The sequence below is a fragment of the Myotis davidii genome, unplaced genomic scaffold (assembly GCF_000327345.1).
Source record: "Myotis davidii unplaced genomic scaffold, ASM32734v1 scaffold655, whole genome shotgun sequence".
NCBI classification, from domain to species: domain Eukaryota; kingdom Metazoa; phylum Chordata; class Mammalia; order Chiroptera; family Vespertilionidae; genus Myotis; species Myotis davidii.
The window spans coordinates 1,237,110-1,259,326 of NW_006287547.1; the positions used below are offsets into that span (position 1 = coordinate 1,237,110).

Genomic DNA, 22,217 nt, shown 5'->3' on the forward strand with positions numbered 1-22,217 from the left:
CTGCCTCCTGCACATCTCCTACTGGGGATGTGCCCGCAACCCAGGTACATGCCCTTGACCGGAATCGAACCCGGGATTTTCTTATGCTACAGATGTGGCCATCTCTTCCCCTCCCCCTATTCATCTCTCCTTATCCCCAGAGGAAAAGCTTACAAATTTGACAGTAGGGTATAGAAGCTGCAGTCAAACCACAGTAGTATCTTGCTCCAAATGCTTCCCTGCATAATCTCCTTTGGGGTGAAATAACTGAACCAAGAATAGAAATGTTAAATACTTAGACCTGCACTTCAAATTGAAGGTTAACATCTAAATGGTACTAGGAGAAGAGGTGCAGGGGATATCAGAGGGAGGCAGCGGTGGAGGATGCCAAAGAAATTTCACCAAAATATCCTTACACAAGTAGTTACCTTCATTTACATACAATCAAACACTGAGCATACCTATAACTATTCAGGCCAAATATTTAATTTTTTAAATACATAGCATAGAGATGGCGGATTAAGAGTACACTTAGAAGTGTACTCTTCTGGAACTGCTGGAAACAGAAGTGCAGGAGAAAGGACTGGGAGGACATATATACATACATACATACACACACATCTGAAGACCCTAGACTGAGGTAAAATTATACTCACTCTCCGAGGGGAAGAGAAAACCTTGAAATGTATTTCCCGAAGCCTCAGGTGCAACAACAGGATCAGGATGTAGAGATGAGAGCAGATGCTTCCCATATTCACAAGCAATAGGTTGTTTATGTGATAGTAAAGAAATCGTATCTTACTTCTTTCTTCTTTATCCCCACTAATTAAAAGAATAAAACTAGACTCATTGACATGAACTTATGTCATACAGAAAATAGCTTGTAATATGGCCAAGTCTGATTGCTAAATAAGGAATATGCATACAAGACATAGCAAGGGGAAAACATTGAATAGGGTAAAGAACTCGTAGACATTAAACGTATATCAGAAAAATATACCCATGAGTAGGTAAAAAAAAAAAAAAGTAAAATATTTATCATGAATTTAAAAAAATGCATGGGAAGCAGTCACCACAAGGTAAATCAGAGTACAAAAACTAAAGGAAGAGATACAAAATAAAAGGTGACAAAATGGGTAAAACAGAGTAGGAAAAAAACAGTGTTGCAGAGATACAATTTATAAAGCAGCCCAAGGGAGAATTAACACTCTGAAAACACTGAGGGACATCGAATACAATAATAAGAAAAGTATATAAAATTAAAAGAAAATTGATATGAAACATTTTTGAAGGTTAAATAGAAAATTATAGCTATAGAAAAAAATGAGTAAATATACATAATTGGAATTTAAAAAAAAAAGAACAAATTTTAACAATCTAATTCCAGAACATTGTCAGAAGGAAAAGAAACTTGATTGTATAATAGGAAAAGATAATGAATTTCAGAGTAAAAAAAATAGTTAAGTTGCTATACTTCAAAGATAGAAGAAGAGAAGGGAAGACTAGTAGAAGGAGAATTAGAAATGAATGAAGAGGAAGAGCAAGAAGACCAAAAAGGGTTTTATATTTTTACTAGAGGCCTGGTGCATGGATTTGTGCACATTGAAAGGAAATTAATTAGAAGGTGGCCAGCAGAGTGTGACTGGGCTAGAAGGGCGGAACCTGCTCTGGAGCCAACCTCCTGCAGTCCCTCCCCAGCCTGCAGCACCTGGGATGGCTCCGGGCCTCGAAGGGCATCTGCAGAGTGAGCAGGGTCCTCTCAGCAGGTGGGTCCCTCGGCCTGGCCTGCGGAGATCAAGCCGAAACTGGAAGCCCGACATCCCCCGAGGGGTCCCAGGGTGTGAGAGGGCACTCTGCAAAGTTGCTATCACAGGGCACCTACTGTGTTGAGCATCTGCCCCTGGTGGTCAGTGTGTGTCATACCTACAGCCAGTCAGCCACTCAACCTTTTATATATAGAGATAATGCTCTTCCTCTCTCTCCCTTTCCCTCTTCTGCCCCCTGTCCTCCCTCTTTCTCCCTCTCTTCTTGCCCCTCCCTTTCCCTCTTCCCTAGTCCCTCGTTATCTCTCCCTTTCCCTCTCTCCCTCTCTGTTGCTCTTTTGAATGTCATTTTGGACTTAGAATTTAGATATGAATATTTTTAGATTATAGGCATTATAGAATTTTCATTCCAAAAAATATGTATGTTTTTAAAACTTAGAAAAGAGACTGTTCAATATTTAATCAAATTTCAATACCTGAATTTTTCTTTTTGTTACAGGAAATTTGCCACATTTCTGAATTTCAAAAATCTTAAAACCTGTTTAAAAGAAGCCATTCTAGTAGATTATTATGTATCTGGATTTTTGTGGGCTAGAGGCATGGACTTTTCTGTTCTGCAGTACTCAAAATTTATGACTTTACTAGATGTCTTGCTTCATAATCTTAGAGGTAAGTACTTTCTTCTTTCTTTCAAAGAAAGGAAATATTCTTTAAATTGTGTTGTCAAGCAGAGTTTCTAATTGTATTATGATTCCTTCAGTGAAAATTATATTTTTCCTTGGTGTTGCAAAACTGTAGTCATATTTTCGTTAAGTTGTAAAAGTTCAAATAATATTAAACAATATAAAGGTCTCTTAATAATTAATTTACCAAAGATATATTCCATTTCATTTTAAAATCTTTTCAGTGGCATCTATCCAAAAATAATCAAGTAGTTCAGATCTAGTTGGGTATTTTTTTCATTGTTTGAGTAGTTTTCATCTCATCTTACCTAAAAATATTCCTGGAATATCTCAGGAGGACTAAAAGAGGAAGTACTTTGGTCAATCCCAAACTTCCATTAAATAGACATTACTCACATACACTTTGATTTTGTGACTGTTTTTCTTATATAACATTGCAATCAGTTACTACAGGCAGATTGCAAATTCTTCCCTGTAGCAATTTTAAATGTGATAACTTTTGTTTGAGAATAAATAGAATTGCTTCTTGGAAGGAGGAAGAGAAGGAAATATACTTTATTTAATGCCAACTCTGTGGTCTAGGTACTGTATTTGGTCCTAACCCTTAACATACATTACTGAATCTCAGAGTATCTTCTTCCTACAGGGGTGTCTCAGAGTTGAGCAGGCAGTCCTGAGAACAAGGTCTAGAGCTGGGAAATGGCAGAACTGGAATTTGGGCCTCAGACTGTGAAACCAAAAGGCCCTGAGCACAATAAATGTAAAGGTGTTGGTGTCTCAACTGAAAGTGTCAGTTGGGAGGCATCTTCTTCTTTCCTTCCCCTTTCTCTCCCGCCCTCCCCCACGCCCTTTCTCTCTCTTTCTCCTCCTGTCTCCCCCTCCTCTCTGCCTTTCCTTTGTTTCATTTCTCTTTGGTTGTTTGCCTTTTTTTGCTTGTTTGTTTCTATTTTTTCTTGTTTTTAACTGAGCAGTTAGAGACCTTGCTCCCCCTAAAAAATTGTTACCATCATCCTAGCAAAATTTGTGGATGCCTTGTGGTCACACAAAGCCTAGTCCAGTGATGGTGAACCTTTTGAGCTCTGTGTGTCAGCATTTTGAAAAACCCTAACTTAACTCTGGTGCCTTGTCACATATAGAAATTGTTTGATATTTGCAACCATAGTAAAACAAAGATTTATATTTTTGATATTTATTTTCTATATTTAAATGCGATTTAACAAAGAAAAATCAACCAAAAAAATGAGTTCACATGTCATCTCTGACACGCGTGTCATAGGTTCCCCATCACTGGCCTAGTCTGTTCTATGTATCAATTTCTGACTACTCTGGTACAGGGGCAGTTTTTAGTGAGTTAGCAAGACTATAAAGAATCCACTCATGCCCTGTGTACTCTTACGGCTCCTAGTCACCCTTTACAAGGAAAGAATTGGTGGTTCTAATTGTGGGGAAAAGAAGTTACTATGTTCCTTCTTTGCTTTTATTTAAATATATAGGGGGAGAATTTCATCTTTGCTTTTACTTAAGTATTTATTGTAATGTTAAATAACTATACCAATAGCAGATAAAATAATTATACTTGGTAATGAAAACAAATATGATAACTGACTGATTTCCAATTATCCTGCACGTAGGAAACGGTATAAAGTGAAAATAAAAACTGAAGTCCTAGGTACTTAGTCTTGAGAATTCAGTCTTTCCAGTACTATAACTCAAGATACTTAATTTGTAATTAAGAGACATGATAAATAATATAATATTGTTTCAATTTCAAGTGTTAAACCACAACCTTCCAAAAAGGAATTTTTAGTAAATTATAAAAAAGACAGACTTTGGTTATTTTTTTTCCTTGTGAAACAAATGTTTATAGAATCTTTGAATACTACAGTCCTTTAAACCTGTTCTTTCAACAACATTGCCAAAATTACTTAGTAAACAAAGAGCTATGTAAATCCTAACTTGCATGGAAAATAATAAATAGATGCCAACAATAAGATAAATAGGATATTGAGATTATAAGCCAAAAACTTCAAAACAACTACTATAAAAATGCTTAAATGAACAAGTCAAAACAACTACTATAAAAATGCTTAAATGAACAAGTGAACGTTCTTGAAACAAATGTTAAAATACAAAGAATTATGAGAGTAATGGAAGATATAAAGAAGAAATAAATGGAAATTTTAGAATCAAAGTAGATAATAATCATAATTAAAATCTTTCTGGGTAAAACCAATAGCAGCATGGAGAGGAGACAAAGGAAAAGTCAAGGAATTTGAAGATAGAGTGATAGAAATTATCCAGTCTGCACAATACAGAGAAAACATGAACCAAACCTCAGAGCCTGTTGGACAATCAAAGTTCTAATTTCATATTATCAGAGTCCCAGAAAGACAGGAGAGAGTACAGTGCTGATCAAACATTTGAAGAAATAATGGTTAAAACCGTCTCAAATTTGGCAGAAGATAAAACCTATAAATTCAAAAGGCTGATTGGACCACAAGCAAGTTAAACTGAAAGAAAAACATCATCAACTAACTGGATCTAATTGATGTTTACAGAACAACACACCAGGAAACAGTAAATATTTTAGAAGAAAACATTGGGAGAAAATCTTCACAACCTGGGGTTATACAAGAAGTTCTTAGAAATTACCAGCAAAACCTAACGCATAAAAGAAAATAATTGATAAATTGGATTGCATCAAATTTTAAAACTTGTTTTATGAACATCACTGTTAAAAGAATTAAAAGACAAACTACAGACGGGAAACACGAAGCACGTTTACAAATTACATATCTGACGAAGGACTTGTATTTATAATATGTGAGGCATTCTGAAAACTCAACAGTGAGAAAACAAACCCTCTCAGAGGCCCTGACAGTGTGACTGCAGTTGAGCATAGACCCAGGAACCAAGAGATCACTAGTTCCATTCCCAGTCAGGGCACATGCCAGGGGTTGCAGGATCGAGCCCTCATAGACGGCATGCAGGAGGCAGCCGATTGATGATGTTTTTCTCTCATCGGTGTTTCTATCTATCAGTCTCCCTTCCTCTCTCTCTCAAATATCAACAAAAACATTAAAAAAAATAAGCAAAGCCATCAAAACCCATGACTCCTGTTTAACCATGAGGAAAACATCAGGCAAATCCAAATTGAGGAACATTGTACAAAATATCTGAGCAATACTTCTCAAACTGATAAGGTTACTAAAAACGAGAAAAGTCTGAGAAATTGTCACTCTAGGGCAGTGATGGCGAACCTATGACACGTGTGTCAGAGGTGACACACAAACTCATTTTTTTGGTTGATTTTTCTTTGTTAAATGGCATTTAAATATATAAAATATCAAAAATATAAATCGTTTTTCTTTGGTTGCAAATATCAAAAAATTTCTGTATGTGATACGGCACCAGAGTTAAGTTAGGGTTTTTCAAAATGCTGACACGCCGAGCTCAAAAGGTTCGCCATCATTGCTCTAGGTTAACCCCAGGAGACATGACTAGTAAATTTAAAGTGGTGTCCTGGATGAAATCCTGGAACAGAAACAGGACATTAAGTAAAATTTAAGGAACTCTAATAGACATGAACTTTAGTTAATTACAATGTATAAATTTTAGTTTGTTAGTTTTAATAAATATACCATAATGTAAGATGTTAAAAATAAGAGAAATTGTGCATGAGGTATGCAAGAATTCTCAGTACTATTTTTGTAATTTTTCTATAAATACACATTTATTCTAAAATAAAGTTTCTCTTTAAAAAATGGACAAAAATTTAACTTGGATTCTTCACCAAGGAAGATAAAAGGATGCAAAATGACATGAAAAAATGTTCAACATCACTAGCCACTGGGGACATGTAAGTCACTCTGATACCGCCACACACCTATTAGAATGGCTAAAATAAAAAAAATACCAAATTCTGGGAAGGATACAGAGCAACTAGAGCAAGAGTTTTGCCAATGCGACAGCCACTCTGGGAAATGGTTGGCAGTTTTCTTATAAAATTATATGACCCATTAGTCCCACTTCTAGGCATTATTCTAATAAATAAAACATGTTCATAAAAAAACCTGTGCGTGAATATTTTGTAGTTGCTCTATTCATAAGTGCCCCAAGTTGAAAACAGTCCAAATGTCTGTCAATAGGTGAAGAGGTAAACAGTGTTCATACAATGAACATAAAATGGAACATTACTTGCCAGTAAAAATGAATGACCCATGATACATGCAAAAGTTTAGATGAATCTCAATAGCATCGTACTGATTTAAAGAAGTTAGCCACAAAATATTGTACACTGTATGATTGCATTTGTAGGATGTTCTCAAAATGATAATAGCTATAGTGATGGAGAATACATTATTGGTTGCCAGAGACTGGGATGGAAAGAAGCCATGAAAGGCATGGGGGAGTTTTATTTATTTATTTAATTATTTAATTTGTATTGATTTCAAAGAGGAAGGAAGAGGGAGAGAGAGATAGAAACATCAATGACAGAGATAGAGAATCATTGATTGGCTGCCTCCTGCACGCCTCACACCTGGGATTGAGCCCACAACCTGGGCATGTGCTCTGACCGGAAATCGAACCAACCACTGAACCACTCTGGCTGGGCCATGAGGGAGTTGTTGGTGTGGTGTAACTGTTCTGTATCCTATTGTGGTGGTGGTGGTTACCTGATCTCTCCAAGTGTTTAAGTTCATAAGACTGTACAGCAAAAGGAAAAGTCAATTTCATTGTATAAAACTTTTAAACAATGTATATATATAAAAATAAAGATAAAAGATTTAATGAAAGCAAATATATATGCTGTAACAAGAAAGAGAAACTACCTAGAAATAAATTTAAAAGCACACTATCACATGATCTCACTTAGATGTGGAAGCTAATGAACAAAATAAACTGATGAACAAGACATGTCCTAAGACATGGATACATGGAACAGATTGACAGATCTCGCCAGAGGCGAGGGTGGAGATGGGAAGCGGTTAACCACAGAACGTATATGCATAGCCCATGGATGTAGACAAGTGTGTGATGAAGGCCTGGGTTGGGGTGGGGGGTGGATGGAGGGGGCAAAGGAGGGGAAAACGGGGCATCTGTAATACTTTCAACAATACACACACACACACACACACTCACACACATGTGCGCCCTGGCTGGGTGGCTCAGTTGGAGCATTGTCCTGTGCACCAAAAGCTTGCGGGTATAATCTTAGGTCAGGGGGCATATGGGAGGCAACTGATTGGTTTTTCTCTTACATCAGTGTTTTTTTCTCTCTCTCTCACTCCCTCTCTCTTTCCTTCTCTCCCTTCCTCCTTTCCCCTTTCTCTCTCTCTAAAATCAATAAACAGCCCTAACCGGTTTGGCTCAGTGGATAGAGCATTGGCCTGTGGACTGAAAGGTCCCAGGTTTGATTCCCATCAAGGGCATGTAGCTTGGTTGCGGGCACATCCCCAGTAGGAGGTGTGCAGGAGGCAGCTGATCGATGTTTCTCTCTCATTGATGTTTCTAACTCTCTATCCTTCTCCCTTCCTCTCTGTAAAAAAAAAATCAATAAAATATCTTTTTTAAAAGCTTTAAAATCAAACATATCCTCAGGTGAGAATAAAAAACAACAACAAATGCACATCTTATAGAAAGAAAAATTATAAGCATTTTTTAAGGTCACAAAGGAAGTTTTCAACATTTTGGGAAAAACAACAGTCATTGAAAGATTCAACATCATAAAGATTCTAAATCTCATTAAATTAATTAAAAATATTAATATTCTAACAAAAATACCAACAGTTTTTTTGTTGTTGATGTTTTGTCTGTATGATAGGTTACTAGGTAAGGTGATTCTAACAAAAATACAGAAAATATATATATATACATACACATACATACACAAATAGCCAGAAAAATTGTCTTTTAAAAGTATTATAAGATGTAGCATGTATTATTATTAGAAGTATTAGTATGTAGTAGTGTTTATGAAATCTCAAAAAATTTAAACACAGTGGTGAATGACTGAGCAGGAAGACCAAAAGTTTAGAAGTAGACTCAAGCACGCAATGGAATTCAGTATTTGATAAAATGACATCTCAAATCTGTGGTGAAAAAAATGTACTACGCAGTAAATAATATTGGGACAACTAGGTATCCATCTAGAAGAAAATAAAATAAAATTGGATCCAGCTTCTCTCTGTCCATAAACCAGAATACATTCCAAATGGATCAAACACTTAAATGTAAAATAAGTGGAACTATAAAAATGTTACGAGAAAACATGGTTTAATTTCTTTACAACCTTGAATGAGGAAGACATTTATAATTATGCCTCTAAGCTATAGAACCATAAAGATGAAGGTAGTTAAATTTGATATATAAAAGTTAAAAGTCTACAAAGCAAAAATACCAAAAGAAAAATCAAAAGAAGAATAAGAAACTGGGAATTATTGCATGTTGCACACCAGCAAATAATTAAGTTCTGAATTATAAAAAAGAGCATGCAGAAGCAGAAGAAAAAGTCCAATAATGCAGTAGAAGAATTTGCCAAGGATGTGACTAAATAAATGCAAATGATTCTTAAGCAAATGAAATGTTCAGCCTTGATGTTAATAAGAAAAATGCAAATTGAAACTACACAGAAATGTAATTTATCATATATCAGATTGACAAAATTTTGGTGACATCCTCAGTTGACAAAACTGGAAGAAAACATATATGCTTCTTTATTGCTACATTAAAAAACCCCTGTAGCCCTGGCCTGTGTGGCTCAGTTGGTTGGGTGTCGTCCCATATACAGAAGGGTTGCCAGTTCCATTCCCAGTCATGGCACATGCCAGGATGGGGGCTCAATCCCGGGTGGGGGGGGCCTCCCTTCCCTGGCTGCCAGCTGCCTTCCGGGGCCTTCTTTCATTTCGTGCCGCCTCCTGGTGGTCAGTGCACATCATAGCGAGTGATTAAACTCCCGGTCTCCTGGTCGAACTCCTGAGGGGACACTTTGCATATTAGCCTTATAGGTAGGTAGGTGGGTAGGTAGGTAGATAGATAGATAGATAGATAGATAGATAGATAGATAGATAGATAGTTTAGTGCAGCAGTCGCCAAGCGGTGGTCTGCGGACCACTGGTGGTCCGTGAGGTCTGAAAGGTTGGCGACTGCTGGTTTAGTGCACATACGCATACATATACACTCATATATTTTTTAGCTCTGACCACAGAGAGGGCCTAGAAGCAATGACATCTTATTAGCAACGAGCATACTCAGAACCCAGGTCTTAATTTATAATTTGATTCTTCAGTAAAAGGAAACAGGGCTCCTTAGAAAAATGGCTGTAGACCTGGAGTAAAGACATAAAAGATTAGCCTGGGGCAACTTTAGTGGCCAAAAGCAAGTACTCAAAAATGAAAATGATGGAGGGGCTCCCAATATCCAAAGCTGGAACAATTTGAACAAAATAATAGAATATTGCCCCAGCTTGTTTGGCTCAGTAGATAGAGTGTTGGCCTGAGGAATGAAGGGGCCCAGGTTTGATTCCAGTCAAGGGCACATGCCTGGGTTGTGGGCTCAATCTCCAGTAGGGGGGAGGGGGAATTGCAGGAGGCAGCCAAATGATGATTCTCTCACATCATTGATGTTTGTATCTCTCTCCTTCTCTGAAATCAATACAAATATATTTTAAAAGCAATTTTAAATTATAATCCAGAATGTAAAATTAACATCCTTGAATCCACACTGATATAAATTAATGAATAAATAAATAATGACTTGGGGTATAATAAATCTCCCACACAGAATTCTCAATAATTTATGTACATAGTTTACCCTCAAGAGGTTGAAGCACAAATCCCCATCCCTTATGTATGGGCTACACAGTGATTTTCCTGTAAAGAGAACAGTATGGAAAGGGGAAGTACAGTAACTTTACAGTAGAGAAGCTGACAAATACTACCTCAGCCAGGTGATTAAGGCCAACACTATTGGTGAGAAGCCATATCAAATAGCACAAACCCTTGACATAATGTGATGAGAATGGCACTGTGGACTTCCTCTCCAAAACCGTTAACCCCTGTCTAGTCATGATAAAAATATCAGACAAATGCAAATTGAAGGACCTACCACAAAATACCTGACTAGTATTGCTTAAAACTGTCAAAACCATCAAAGGCAATGAATGTCAGAAACTGTATAGTCCAAGGAGACATGATGATTAAATGCAATGGAGTATCTGGATGGGGTCCTGGGAGGGAGAAAGTCTTCCATAAAAACTAAGAAATCCCCCCAAAGTATTTGTTCATTAGTTGTGCCAAATGTACCATATAGCAACGTTAACAGGGAAAACTGTCTTTGGGGTAAATGGGAGCTTTGTGTAATATTATTGCAACCTTTCTGTAAATCTAAAAGTACTCTGGCATTAAAGTTAACAAGTAGGGATTAGTCTATCTCTAAAATGAAATATGATGCAGCTATAAAAAGGAAAGGATGAGGAAGCTTTCTAAGTATTGCATGGGAAACTGTATATTGTTACTGAGTAAAGCCAGGTGAAGAATTGTGTGCGTTTGCATGTTATATGTGCAAAGAAATGCTCAGAGAATGCAGGGGAAAAGAACCCAATTATCAAAATTTTCTGTAGGGAAGGGTGTGGGAACTGGGCATGTGGGCAACAGGAATTGAAGGAAGTCTTTTCATAATATATGTTCACATGTGATTTTTTGAACCATGTGAATATATCACCTATGCAAAAACTAGATTGTAAAAAGAAAATATATGAAATGAACTTTTAGAAACTCTGAACTGAGTATTCACAAATTAGAAACAGAATTTTAAAAAGTAAAACATTTTCATAAACCTCAATTCCAAATCTGACAAGATATTTCCATTTTTAACTTTTTTCCATAACTTATAACTGACCCAAGACAATTTCTTTTATATGAAACTTTATATTGTTGATACCAATTCAAAAATGAATTTTTAAACTTGAGCAAGTTCCATCTAACTCCATTAACTATGAGAGAGTGAAAGTACATACGTAAAACCTAACCAGAAAAAGGCAAGGGATCTAGTTTTTCCTTCTGGCAAGAAAAAAAAAATCCCCTCAAACCTTTAATCCCAGGAAGGTTATAGTAATAATCAGGAAAGAATGTAATCTTAGCCAAGGGTCCTAGGGAAGAGGTAAAATGCATTATACTCAGAATAAGAGGTGGTGAGTGCTGGGCCCTAGTGAGCATTCCCTCTCAGGGACATCTTAATAGGAAAAGCACTGAGGAGCCCAGTCTGTGCTGTTAGCTGTAGTGTGTTGGTCATTGTTAATACAACCTACATTTTATACTGACTCAGTTTCTGATCTATTTCTTGTCTCAAGCTGGTGCTGTGTTATCTATTTACAAGGCATTCTGCAGACAGTCCACCTGGAATCAGATAGGATCAGCTGAAAGATTATGAAAGATACAGGATTTGTACAGTTGTCCTAACAATATACATTTTGGGGCTTAGTTTTCCAGGGCCTGACCAAGGACAAACTGTAAAGTATTAGACAGACTGGATATTTGGCCTCCCTCCAGGTCTGTGGAACTAGATTGATTCCTCTGTATATAACATGAATATTAGTAAATAACCATAGAATACTTTTATCAAGTTGACTTGTTTTTCCCCAAATTGGTATGATGATAATAATAGTAATAGGTAAAATGTGTGTATGATTACCTTGTGCCTGTCACAGTGTCATCTGCTTTGTCTCATTTAATTCACACATGATCTTCTGAGATAGTTCTGTTATTCTCCCCACTTGGAAAATGAGAAAAATAAATGAGATTCAGGGAGGTTAAATAACTCCTTAAGGTCACAAGGTTCAACCCCCGTGCATGAGAGCTCGTCCTGCTGATTACTATCTCAAATGTGCCTGCCTTTGGGCTGAATTCTAGAAAGCCTTGTACACATGTAAAATACTAGGACATGTATCTTTTCAGTTTACCAAGGGTTTCACATGTGTTTCTTATTGGACCCTCCCAACAGCACTGTCACTCTGAAAATTGATACTACCCTCATTTACAGATAAGGAAAGTGAAACTCAGATCACCTAGCTAGTAAGTGGCAGCTATGAGTTACCATCTTAAGCCTTCCAACTGATTATAAGTCTAGTGTGTTCTTTCATTACCCTAAATTTTCAAAGACAAATTTTATTTCTAACAGCCCTTACTATTCAAATGGTTTAATCTTTCATATTTTAATCACATCACTAAATGTGATTTTAAAAGAGCAAATATTTCAGTTAGATAAGTGAAAACATTCTTAATTTTTAAAGCTGTTATCTATAAAAAGACATTAGAAATCAAAAAACAGTTTCAAAGAGTTGTTTATAATTCAATATAAGGAAGTAGTCATGTACATGTATTTGGTGCTTGATAAATATAATTACATCTAGAATTATAACAGGTTATCTAAGAATTTCTTTTTTTCTGAAACTCTAAGTAATAACATTTTATTAATAAAATAATTCACATTTTCAATCCATTCCTTTCTGAATTGCTTTTATCCAACAAATTTTTCATTTCTGAACTTACTCCCACTATTTTCAAAAGAAATTTGGTATGGAAAAAGAAATATACAATAATAATTGAGCATCTCTTAGGATGATTCAGGAAAGCCTAGTTATCCAGCAATAATTGTGTATCTGACATACATAAAAGACAGGGAGCCTATAAGAAATGTACCAGTTGTCATTTATTAAACCAGATTTAAATTGTTACATAGTTTTTTGCTTCTATTTTCTATAAGTAGAAAAGAATCTAGGTTAAACAAATTACAAGTTAGTGTTCTATGAATGGTATCTTCCTACCATTTTAAATTACTGTCATTTTATTAGTAATTTGGGGACATAGCACTTCCATCCCAGAGATAAAAAGGAGCTGTGTAACCCAGAAATGGCTGGGTCCAATAGTCAGCCTATCTATATATATTAAAGGCTAATATGCAAAGTGTCCCTCAGGAATTCAATCTGGAGACCAAGAGTTTGATTGCTTGCTGTGAGATGTGCTGACCACCAGGGGGCAGCGTGGAACAAAGGAAGACCCCGGCCAGCAGCTGGAAGGCCCCGATGGCCCTGATCACTGGTCAGGCCTAGAAACCCTACCCGTGCATGAATTTTGTGCACCGGGCCTCTAGTGTTCTCATAATTCCTCTGTATTCTCTTTTTCTACCTCCCTGAAAAATTCACTCCTTTAGGAGGAAGTGGAAGTTTATTGATGGTTTCCTAAAGATAAAGATATCTAAGTTTGGTTGGGATTAAGAGAGTGGGGTTCACACTGAGCAACACCATTCTCCCTAAAGCCCGTTCACCTCCCACATGCAGCCTGTCCAACCTCACTTTTGCTAGAGCTTTCAACTCTCCACCTTAAGACTCTTAAGTTTTACTTCCATACAACTGCCACTTGTCAGCAAACAAAGGACATTCTGGACACTGCAGTTCCCTGAATTCATCCTTGGGACGAGGGGAGCAGTGGGGGGGGTGTGGATTGTAAATATTTGCCTGCCACAGTCAAAATGAGCATAATATGACCAAATATGAAAAGAAGACAGAAGATAATGTATTTGTATTATAGACACTATAAAAGTTGTCTATGGCTTTTGATATTTACTTCTTTTTCACCTAAACAAATGCCATAAAAGATAGCATTGCTCTGTTGTTTTTAGTTGGAAGATAACAGACCACAACCATTGACTTGTTTATTTTTGGTAATGGTGGCAAAGTGGAGTCCTTGTCACTCTTTTGCACTGTCATCTTGCTCTTACCATCACCGCCCCCCATAATTTGAGAAACAGCTTATATAAGTTATAAGGCTATAGCTTGGAAAAGAAAAAAAAAATCTTGATGGTTTACATAAAAATCCATATTTCTGGCATCTACTGAAAATCTTCAAGCCCAAATTCCCACATGGTAACAATCAGCTAAAGCCAAGTGTTGGTCGACTGCTCATTTATATTTTCAGCTCTGAGTTCAGTTCTGCTGTCTACTGTGACTGAATCTTCTATGCAGGCCTTCCTCACTGGCTGATCCAACCAACTTTTGTGTTGTTTCCATATGTGCTCTTATTTTGAGACCATAAAAAAATATTTCTTTTCCATTTTAAAGTAATCTTTAGATAGATTTCAAAATTTTTTGTGTCTTAAAATGAAAACATAAGCTCTTTAAACAATTGTGTAGTGTTATAGCAATTTACAATTGTTGGGTGTGTCAGCTGCTGTTCTTTTACACAAAATATACTTATTAAGTTATCATAAAGAAACAGTAGTTTTAAAATTTGTTCTCACAAATACTGAAAGTACATTTTTTCACATTAAAGACATCTTGGATTATTTTGTTCCAAAACATAAAACAATTGCTTAAAGCTCTGAATTTTATTTCAGCACTGCATATGTCCTTAAAAGATAGCTTACAGTGGCTTGGAGAAGTTATGGCTGAAATTGGACCAGCCCATTTACAGAAACACAAGAAATGGAGTATCTTTGATATAAAACAAGCCAATGCTATCACTGATTATTTAAAAATCAGGTATGGATTTCTTTTTAGTCCCAATTATTTTTTTGTTTCATATCTTCTAGAAAATATCTTCTAAATAGAAATTAATTTGGTTTTTAGCAAAGTTTGACATTTACAGAAGTTATATAGTAATTAACCCAACCAATAATTAGAAAATATTCTAATCATCCATTCAATAAATAAAAGTTAGGACATTGATCAATTTAGCTAACTTGCATTTTTAAAAAGAGGTTCATGTTTGATAAGTATAGTTTTATTTAGAATTATAATAAATTGATCTATGCATTTCTTTTTTCTCTAAATCTCTAATACCATTTTATAAATAAAAGGATTCTTTTTGATTTATCAGACTTGATTACAATGGAATCTATATTTTATGTAGATGGCCTTAATATCAAAATTTCACATTTTAAAGAGCAATATTCTTCTCCACTTAAACATTTATTTTAAATGCTTTGTACTAGAAATTTAAAAGATTTATGTATATACTTCCTCAAATTTATTAGCTGTCTGGAAATATTTTGTAGTATTGACCAGTTAAACTCAGTAAGTTTTTCTTTCTGCATACAAAATGATGGTATATGGAGGGAAAGTATTTTTATTACAGTGATTCTTCATTGGTGAATTAAGAAATCTGTCTTTTTATTTAATCTGTCACAGGGTCTGCATTAGAGTCCTTTTTCTCTCCCAGGAAAGATAGATTTTAGAGTTTAAAAACATTTAAACAAGGGTTGGTGAAAATATTTCTTTTGTCTAACTAAAAACTTCCCCAGAATATCTTTGTTCTCTAATACTGTATACTGCAGTGTTTTCCAACTTTAAATTTTAAAATTTCAAAATAAAGCGTGCTGCATGATGTCCTTAGACATGCTCATGATTTGCTTGGCAAGGATCCTGGTTGTAGTCTGGAAGCTTTTTAAATATTAATGTGTTTAATATGATAAGATTTGTATACTGATTTCTGGCATGAATTAATAATGGCACAGGATATAATATGTTTTTATATAATAGCATTTAATATAATATGATTTCTTACCATAAAAACCTCTAAAGTGTGTCTCCCACTAAAAGCCACATTAGTCTTCATATCAATGAGAATAAAGCAATGTCCTTGTGTGGGGGGAGCAGAGGGAGTGGAAATCTAGACTGAAGGGAACCTGGTCTCAGGTCTTTCTGCCTCTCAGGGCTTGGGACATGGGCAGGGGGAATCCTCTGCACATTCATATAGCATCCTCCTTCCGCTTCTCTCTCTGTTTGAAACGAACAGAGAGAGAATGACCAGAATGACCAGAATGACTGGTTGCTATGAGGGGTACTGCAGCCAGCCAACCGGCCTGATAGTGGGGGTGGCGGCCCTCCCCCTGGCCAGATCAGGGACGGGGCTGGCTGGCCAAACTTCCATGTACCCCTGCCCCCAGCTGGCCTGGCCCCTGACTACCGCCCATCCTGATCGAGGGCGGGGCCAGCCAGCCAACCTCCCTCGTCCTCTCCCCCCCACCAGCCCGGTCCAAGAGCTTGTAATGGTCATTGGAACTGGTCGTTAACCACAGCAGCAAAACCCATGCGGGCACCATAATAACACCTTCTAGATGAGGGAAGATGGTGGCTCTTTTCTCTTTCATCTCATATCTCTCATCAATATACTTCTTACCATTTTATTTCAGAAAATGGTTCAGAGGAGATGTCAGTCCTAGTCACTGTTAGGTCCTAACCAGGATAACCACTTATCAAAAATCCCTTGTCTTCTTAAAAAAAAGTACCGTTTGAGAGATTAGTCATCATATAAAGTATACAAAATAAATCAGAACTGTTTTTGATGCTGTTAAATCTTTATACTGTGATTTTAAAGAAATTATACATTTTCAATGTACATGTTACATAAATAAAATATCAGTTAGTAGGATACCTGGAATTGATACAGAAGTTGTATAAAGAGAAATACATTTTTCTGTAACACCTGTTCAGAATGCCTCATAGATCCACAAATGTAAGTTTAGTGGCAATTAAATTATGTATTTTTCATTTTAATGACTATAAAGAAATTTTATAAATATGAAGCTAACTCAATTATTGAAAGTATGAGCATGCTTCAATTTAACCTGATATTAAATTTACTCAACCAGTGAAAACCCTCGTCAATTTAGGGAGAGCAGTTTTTAGAACATGACCCCATAGCACATGAAACTTAACTGGCATAAAATTGAAATCTCATTTGATACTGTTAATAGAGTTTAAATCAGTGATTTTTAACTAGTTTGCCATGCCATAAGAATTTTTAAAACATGCAATATTTCACTATTTATTCAGGGGCGCTGACCTCTTTTCCTTTATATTATAAAATTTAAAAATGACAACAGACAACTCAATAGCCATCCAGTGTAAACGAATCAAAATTATACCTATTTATTGTCAGATCAGCAAAAAATATTTTTTGATGTGCCACATAATTTTAGTATAATTAGTTTATGTGGCCATGAGATGAAAAAGGTTGAAAATTGCTGGTATAAATGTATATTCTGTCATGTGTCTGTGATTTTAAAAAAACTAACATCAAAATTCCTCCCCAACATTACTGTAAGTACTAATGAATCTTCTTGTGCAATGTACACATTTGCAAATGTTGTATACCATCTATATATATATAAAAGCCAAGTGGCCGGAATGACCAGAATGACCGGAACGACTGGCTGCTATGAGGCGTACTGCAGCAGGCCAACTGGCCTGATTGGGGGGGGAGGGGGGGTGGCCCCTCCCCCTGGCCGGATCAGAGGCAGGACTGGCTGGCCAACCTTCTGCAGCCCCTGCCCCCCGCTGGTCTGGCCCCCGATTATCCCCCCACCCTGATCGGGGGCGGGGCCGCCAGCCAACCTCCCTCATCCTCTCCCCCACACCAGCCCGGCCCTATCAGCCCCCAGGCAGAGGGGCCGGCCAGACATCACCCATGCACAAATTCATGCACTGGGCCTCTAGTATAAATATAAATACTGCTGTAGCTTTTTAATATAGGACATAATTTGGATATATACCTGGAAGCACACATCTTTCATTGTGTATTCTACCTATCCCCTGCAATTGGGTGAAGGTAATGTGCACAGGCATGTATGCAGTATGAGAAAATCAACACTGCCCCTTTGTGCACAACACAGAATTGAACTTTCTGGCATGGGGTCAGATGCCTTGACCCATTTTCATTCTGGGTATTTCATCTTTGATTTATGACTAAGACAAGCTGTTTAGCAAAGTAGTCTAAGGCTTGAGTCAGTGGGAAATCTAAAGGAAGAGGTGTGTTGATGTGTATGTATATGTTCCCCCACGCCCCGTGTGGCTCAGGGTTCAGGATCTGGAAGAGGGGCCACACGCAAATGAAAGAGACAAGAGATAATAATTTGGAAATTGGGGACCAGGTGAGAGCCCATCCCAAGAGGATGGACTCCGCTTGTGCTCAGGCCTCACCATCTTTTTATTTAATTTGGGATCCACCCATAGCCCTTAGGCAGGCAAGTTCCAGTAACAGGCAAACTATCTTATCAGTAAGGATTTACATGACTATCTGGTGGGGAAGTTGCTTTGCCAGGGCTTCAAGGGTCACCAGCCTTCCAGATTCCTTGTCCACACCTCTCTGCTAGTGAAGACAATAGGCGGCTTCCCACAAGAGGGAAGAAATGTACTCGTATTGTGGAGGTGTCACAGTTTGTTCCCATGGTAGGTCATCTAATATTTCTTGGTAAAGTTAGAGAACCCCAACCCAGGTGAGGACCAGTGTGGGGCAATGGAGGCAACTTGACCTGCCCCTGAGTAAGTGCCTCCCCCCTCTCCTCTGTCTCACCCTAGTAATGGCCTCACCTCAGCCTTTCATCTTTGATCACTGCATCCATGTCACGAATTTCCCTTTGTCATTGGAAAATCTAATCACTACATGTAATGAGGAGAATAATGCTGAAAGATGATGAAATTTCAGGAAGACTTATGAATTAACTTTGAATTGGAAAAGAAAAATTTTATACTAATTCACTGAGAGGAAGCCAAGCTATTTACAAAATACAGTTTTTACTTTCTACTCAAAATCAGTTATTGCCAGTGTAATCTTTTTAACCTTAAAACTTTCTCTAGGTAAGCAATGTAAGGATGGAGAATTTGAATTTATTTTGTTTCATTGAATCATCAAACTTCACTAATCTTGATGTATGTTCTAGCCAACAAATCAAAGTAATGTCAAAAGCTAAGTTAGTTTTTTGAATGTTGATGACTAATTTACTAGTAAATGTATAAGGTCCTTTGCCCCCCAACCCCCCCCCCCAAAAAAATACTGAGTGAGTCTGCACACCCATCACTTTTTAATGGATTGTGTTAGTCATGAGATCAACTGCAAATATAACTCAGAGAGACCCAGCTGCCTGAGGATTTCTTCATTGATTTCAAATGAATTGAAACTTTGAAACTTTGATCCATTACAGCATTCAGAAGAAGCCATTATTATACATGCTCTGTAGCTACATTTTGCAAATGTTAATTTCTCAGTTATATTAAAATCAATTTTCTTAAATAGCAAAAGACCAGAGTGAAAGAGAAACCACTAAGACAATTTTTTGTTCTTGGGCATTTTGCTGTATTATGAGTCTATTAATTTTCCCAACCAGCAGGAAGAGAATTAGAAAAATTCAAATATTATCGCAAACAGGATATTAGAAATCAGCCCTTCAGTAAAATTTTAACTTTTAATAATACATTGCTGAGATCTTTAAACATACTAGAAATATGTGTTTTGGATCTTTATAATTTTTTATACACTAACCACTTGATCTTTAGGGTAGGAATAGAAGAAATAATCTTCCTTAAATTAATTCCTCTCTTTGATGTATGATCAAATATTCTGCAAGAAAATCAGACATCTTCTAAATGGATTTTAGTTCATGTTGCATCATTTTTCAAGAGTTATCAGAGATTAATTTAATCTTGAAACAGATTTTAGAACGTGAGAAGTAGTAATTGATATGAAAGTAGGTTGTAGAATTCCATGCCATTTATGCCAAAGGAAACTGACTCCAGTTTGGAACAAAATTAAAATAATGTGAAGTTTGGTGTTATTTAGGAGCAGTGCATTATTTAGTTGTAAGCCAGGAAATGTTAAGGTGAATATAATTGCTCCCTCATTCCAAACCTACCTACTTATCACAGTTAATTTACTGATATTATTTTAGGTACTGTTATATTATCAATGTCTCAGAAAGTAAACCTTTAATTTCTCAGTACTTATAAATAAAATAAATTCTTAGTACTTATAAATTAAATAAATTTATTTTGGAATAAAGGAGGAATTAACTCCATAGTAGTGTTTAAGGTCTTTAGCTTGGTCAGTATGAACAGCTTTCCTTTAATAAACATTCTTACATATTTGCCTTTTTTCCTGAAATAAATGTTTCACAGTCACACATTTGTTTTATATTTCAGCTTATTTCAACACTACAAGCTATATGAGTTTCTGTTCTACTCTTCCAGGGAAGAAATTGTGCTAGGAGCTGAGGTAAGTAATCTATCTAGATGGCACCAATTAAGCTGAATCACTTAATGCATGCTGATCAGCATCTGGATCTTTAACTGCTTAAAGCAACTTCTTGTCAAGATTACTCAAGTGTTAATATAACCAACTAGTAGTTTACAAAAAGAATAATCACATAAAGTGACTTTGGATTAAGAAAATAAGCTGTCTTGGCATTAACACCATTGTTAAACACATATACTTTGTGTATTTATGGATTAATTCTTTGACAAAGCTCAAATGGATTGGGTATGTATGTCTTCATAAAAATAAAATCAGGAAAAGTGAGATAAATTAATTCAGTTAAATCTCTTCTAATTGCACATTTATTTTCCATCTACTCGTTTAAGGCTTAATTCAAGTCCTACTTCCTCAATGAAACAAACCTTCCTTAATTGCTTCATGTTGCAAAGGAAGGGTTTAGGCAAACTCTTTAATCGCATTCTATTATTTTATTCCAAGTGATCTCTTTTTGCTGAATATTGGCTACTTTTACCACACCAATTAGCACATAAATGCACTGTTACATGGTTTTCTAACTATTCCCTGTGGATTGATATTGTCAGTATAACCTGAGTGTAATTTCCTTGAAGAAAAGGGTCATGTGCTATATTTCTACCACAGCATGCAGTATAATGAAGGACATAGTAGTCTTTCAGTTAACACTACTTCAGTGCCTCAGTGGCAGTGCATAAAAATAGAAGCTCTATGGTCACTGGTTTACCAGGAGACACTTTTGAGCAGCCTTACATATAATCACATATTTATAAAGACCAGAAATGAATATGTGTAAGGGAACACCTTAAGGAGACTAAAAATGTCATTAAAATGTGTTTCTTAGATACTCTACTACTTTAGGAGACTACATTGCCTAAAAGTATAAGGGATAGGAGTGGCCATATTTGCAAATAAACAGTGAATAAGGGGATATTTATGTTATCTTTATAATTTTCCTGATATTAAGAACCAGTCTGATAGAATGTGCCAGAGCATTGTTATTCTACTGTTTATAAATTGCTTATTTCATGAACATTTCAGTCACCATCACTCACCCTCCATTTGGATACTTGTTCTAATGGTGCCCTTTTAAAAGTGAGCTGGAGGAAAACAAGGAACCCTTTTGCTTTTGAGTTTCCTTAAAATTTCTTCTTTGCAATATCCTGGTAGCTTAAATGTCACTTGACGAATTTTCACTGAAAACGTTTCCATTTCAGAATTACATCATATAGTGTGACAGTGTTGCAATAATTATCAGTTTGGAATACGATCCAATCTCATCTATTTAGCAAAACTTTGGGAAAATGATAGTGGCTTCAACAGCAGCATAAGCAAATATTTAGAATTATCAAGGAAAATTTCATAAAGAACTCCCTTTTCCCTTTGTTAATTGCACAATCATGCCTTTCTTCTCTGCTATAAGGATATATTTAGGTGACATTTATGCTCATGGAAAGATAAAGTGGAGAAATTGGACAGGGATTGGCTCCTTATTTGCCATTATCTTGTATTTTCTGCAAGCTGACCAGAACTATAAAAATTATCTTTACGAAGATAGTGGATCTTCAAGAATTAGATCACTCATGGATTTTTAAAGGATTAACCAAAGCAGTTATTATAGTACAATATTTTATGGGATTTTAAAATTATCTCATAACTCTGCAAATATCTGTGGTTTTTTCATTAACAATCTTTTATGGAGGAGGCAAGAACCTGCCCCCCTAATGTGACTATTC

General features: G+C 36.3%; 1 protein-coding gene across 1 annotated transcript in view; it reads left to right on the forward strand.

Moving 5' to 3' along the window:
- LOC102766423 (chromosome unknown open reading frame, human C10orf107) overlaps positions 1 to 22,217 on the forward strand; it is a 158,877-nt gene that overhangs the window by 63,130 nt on the left and 73,530 nt on the right. Inside the window, exons 6-8 of the mRNA XM_015561079.1 lie at positions 2,242 to 2,411; positions 14,816 to 14,960; positions 20,397 to 20,469. Coding sequence (XP_015416565.1) covers positions 2,242 to 2,411; positions 14,816 to 14,960; positions 20,397 to 20,469 — 388 coding nt within the window. The remainder of the gene's footprint in view (positions 1 to 2,241; positions 2,412 to 14,815; positions 14,961 to 20,396; positions 20,470 to 22,217) is intronic.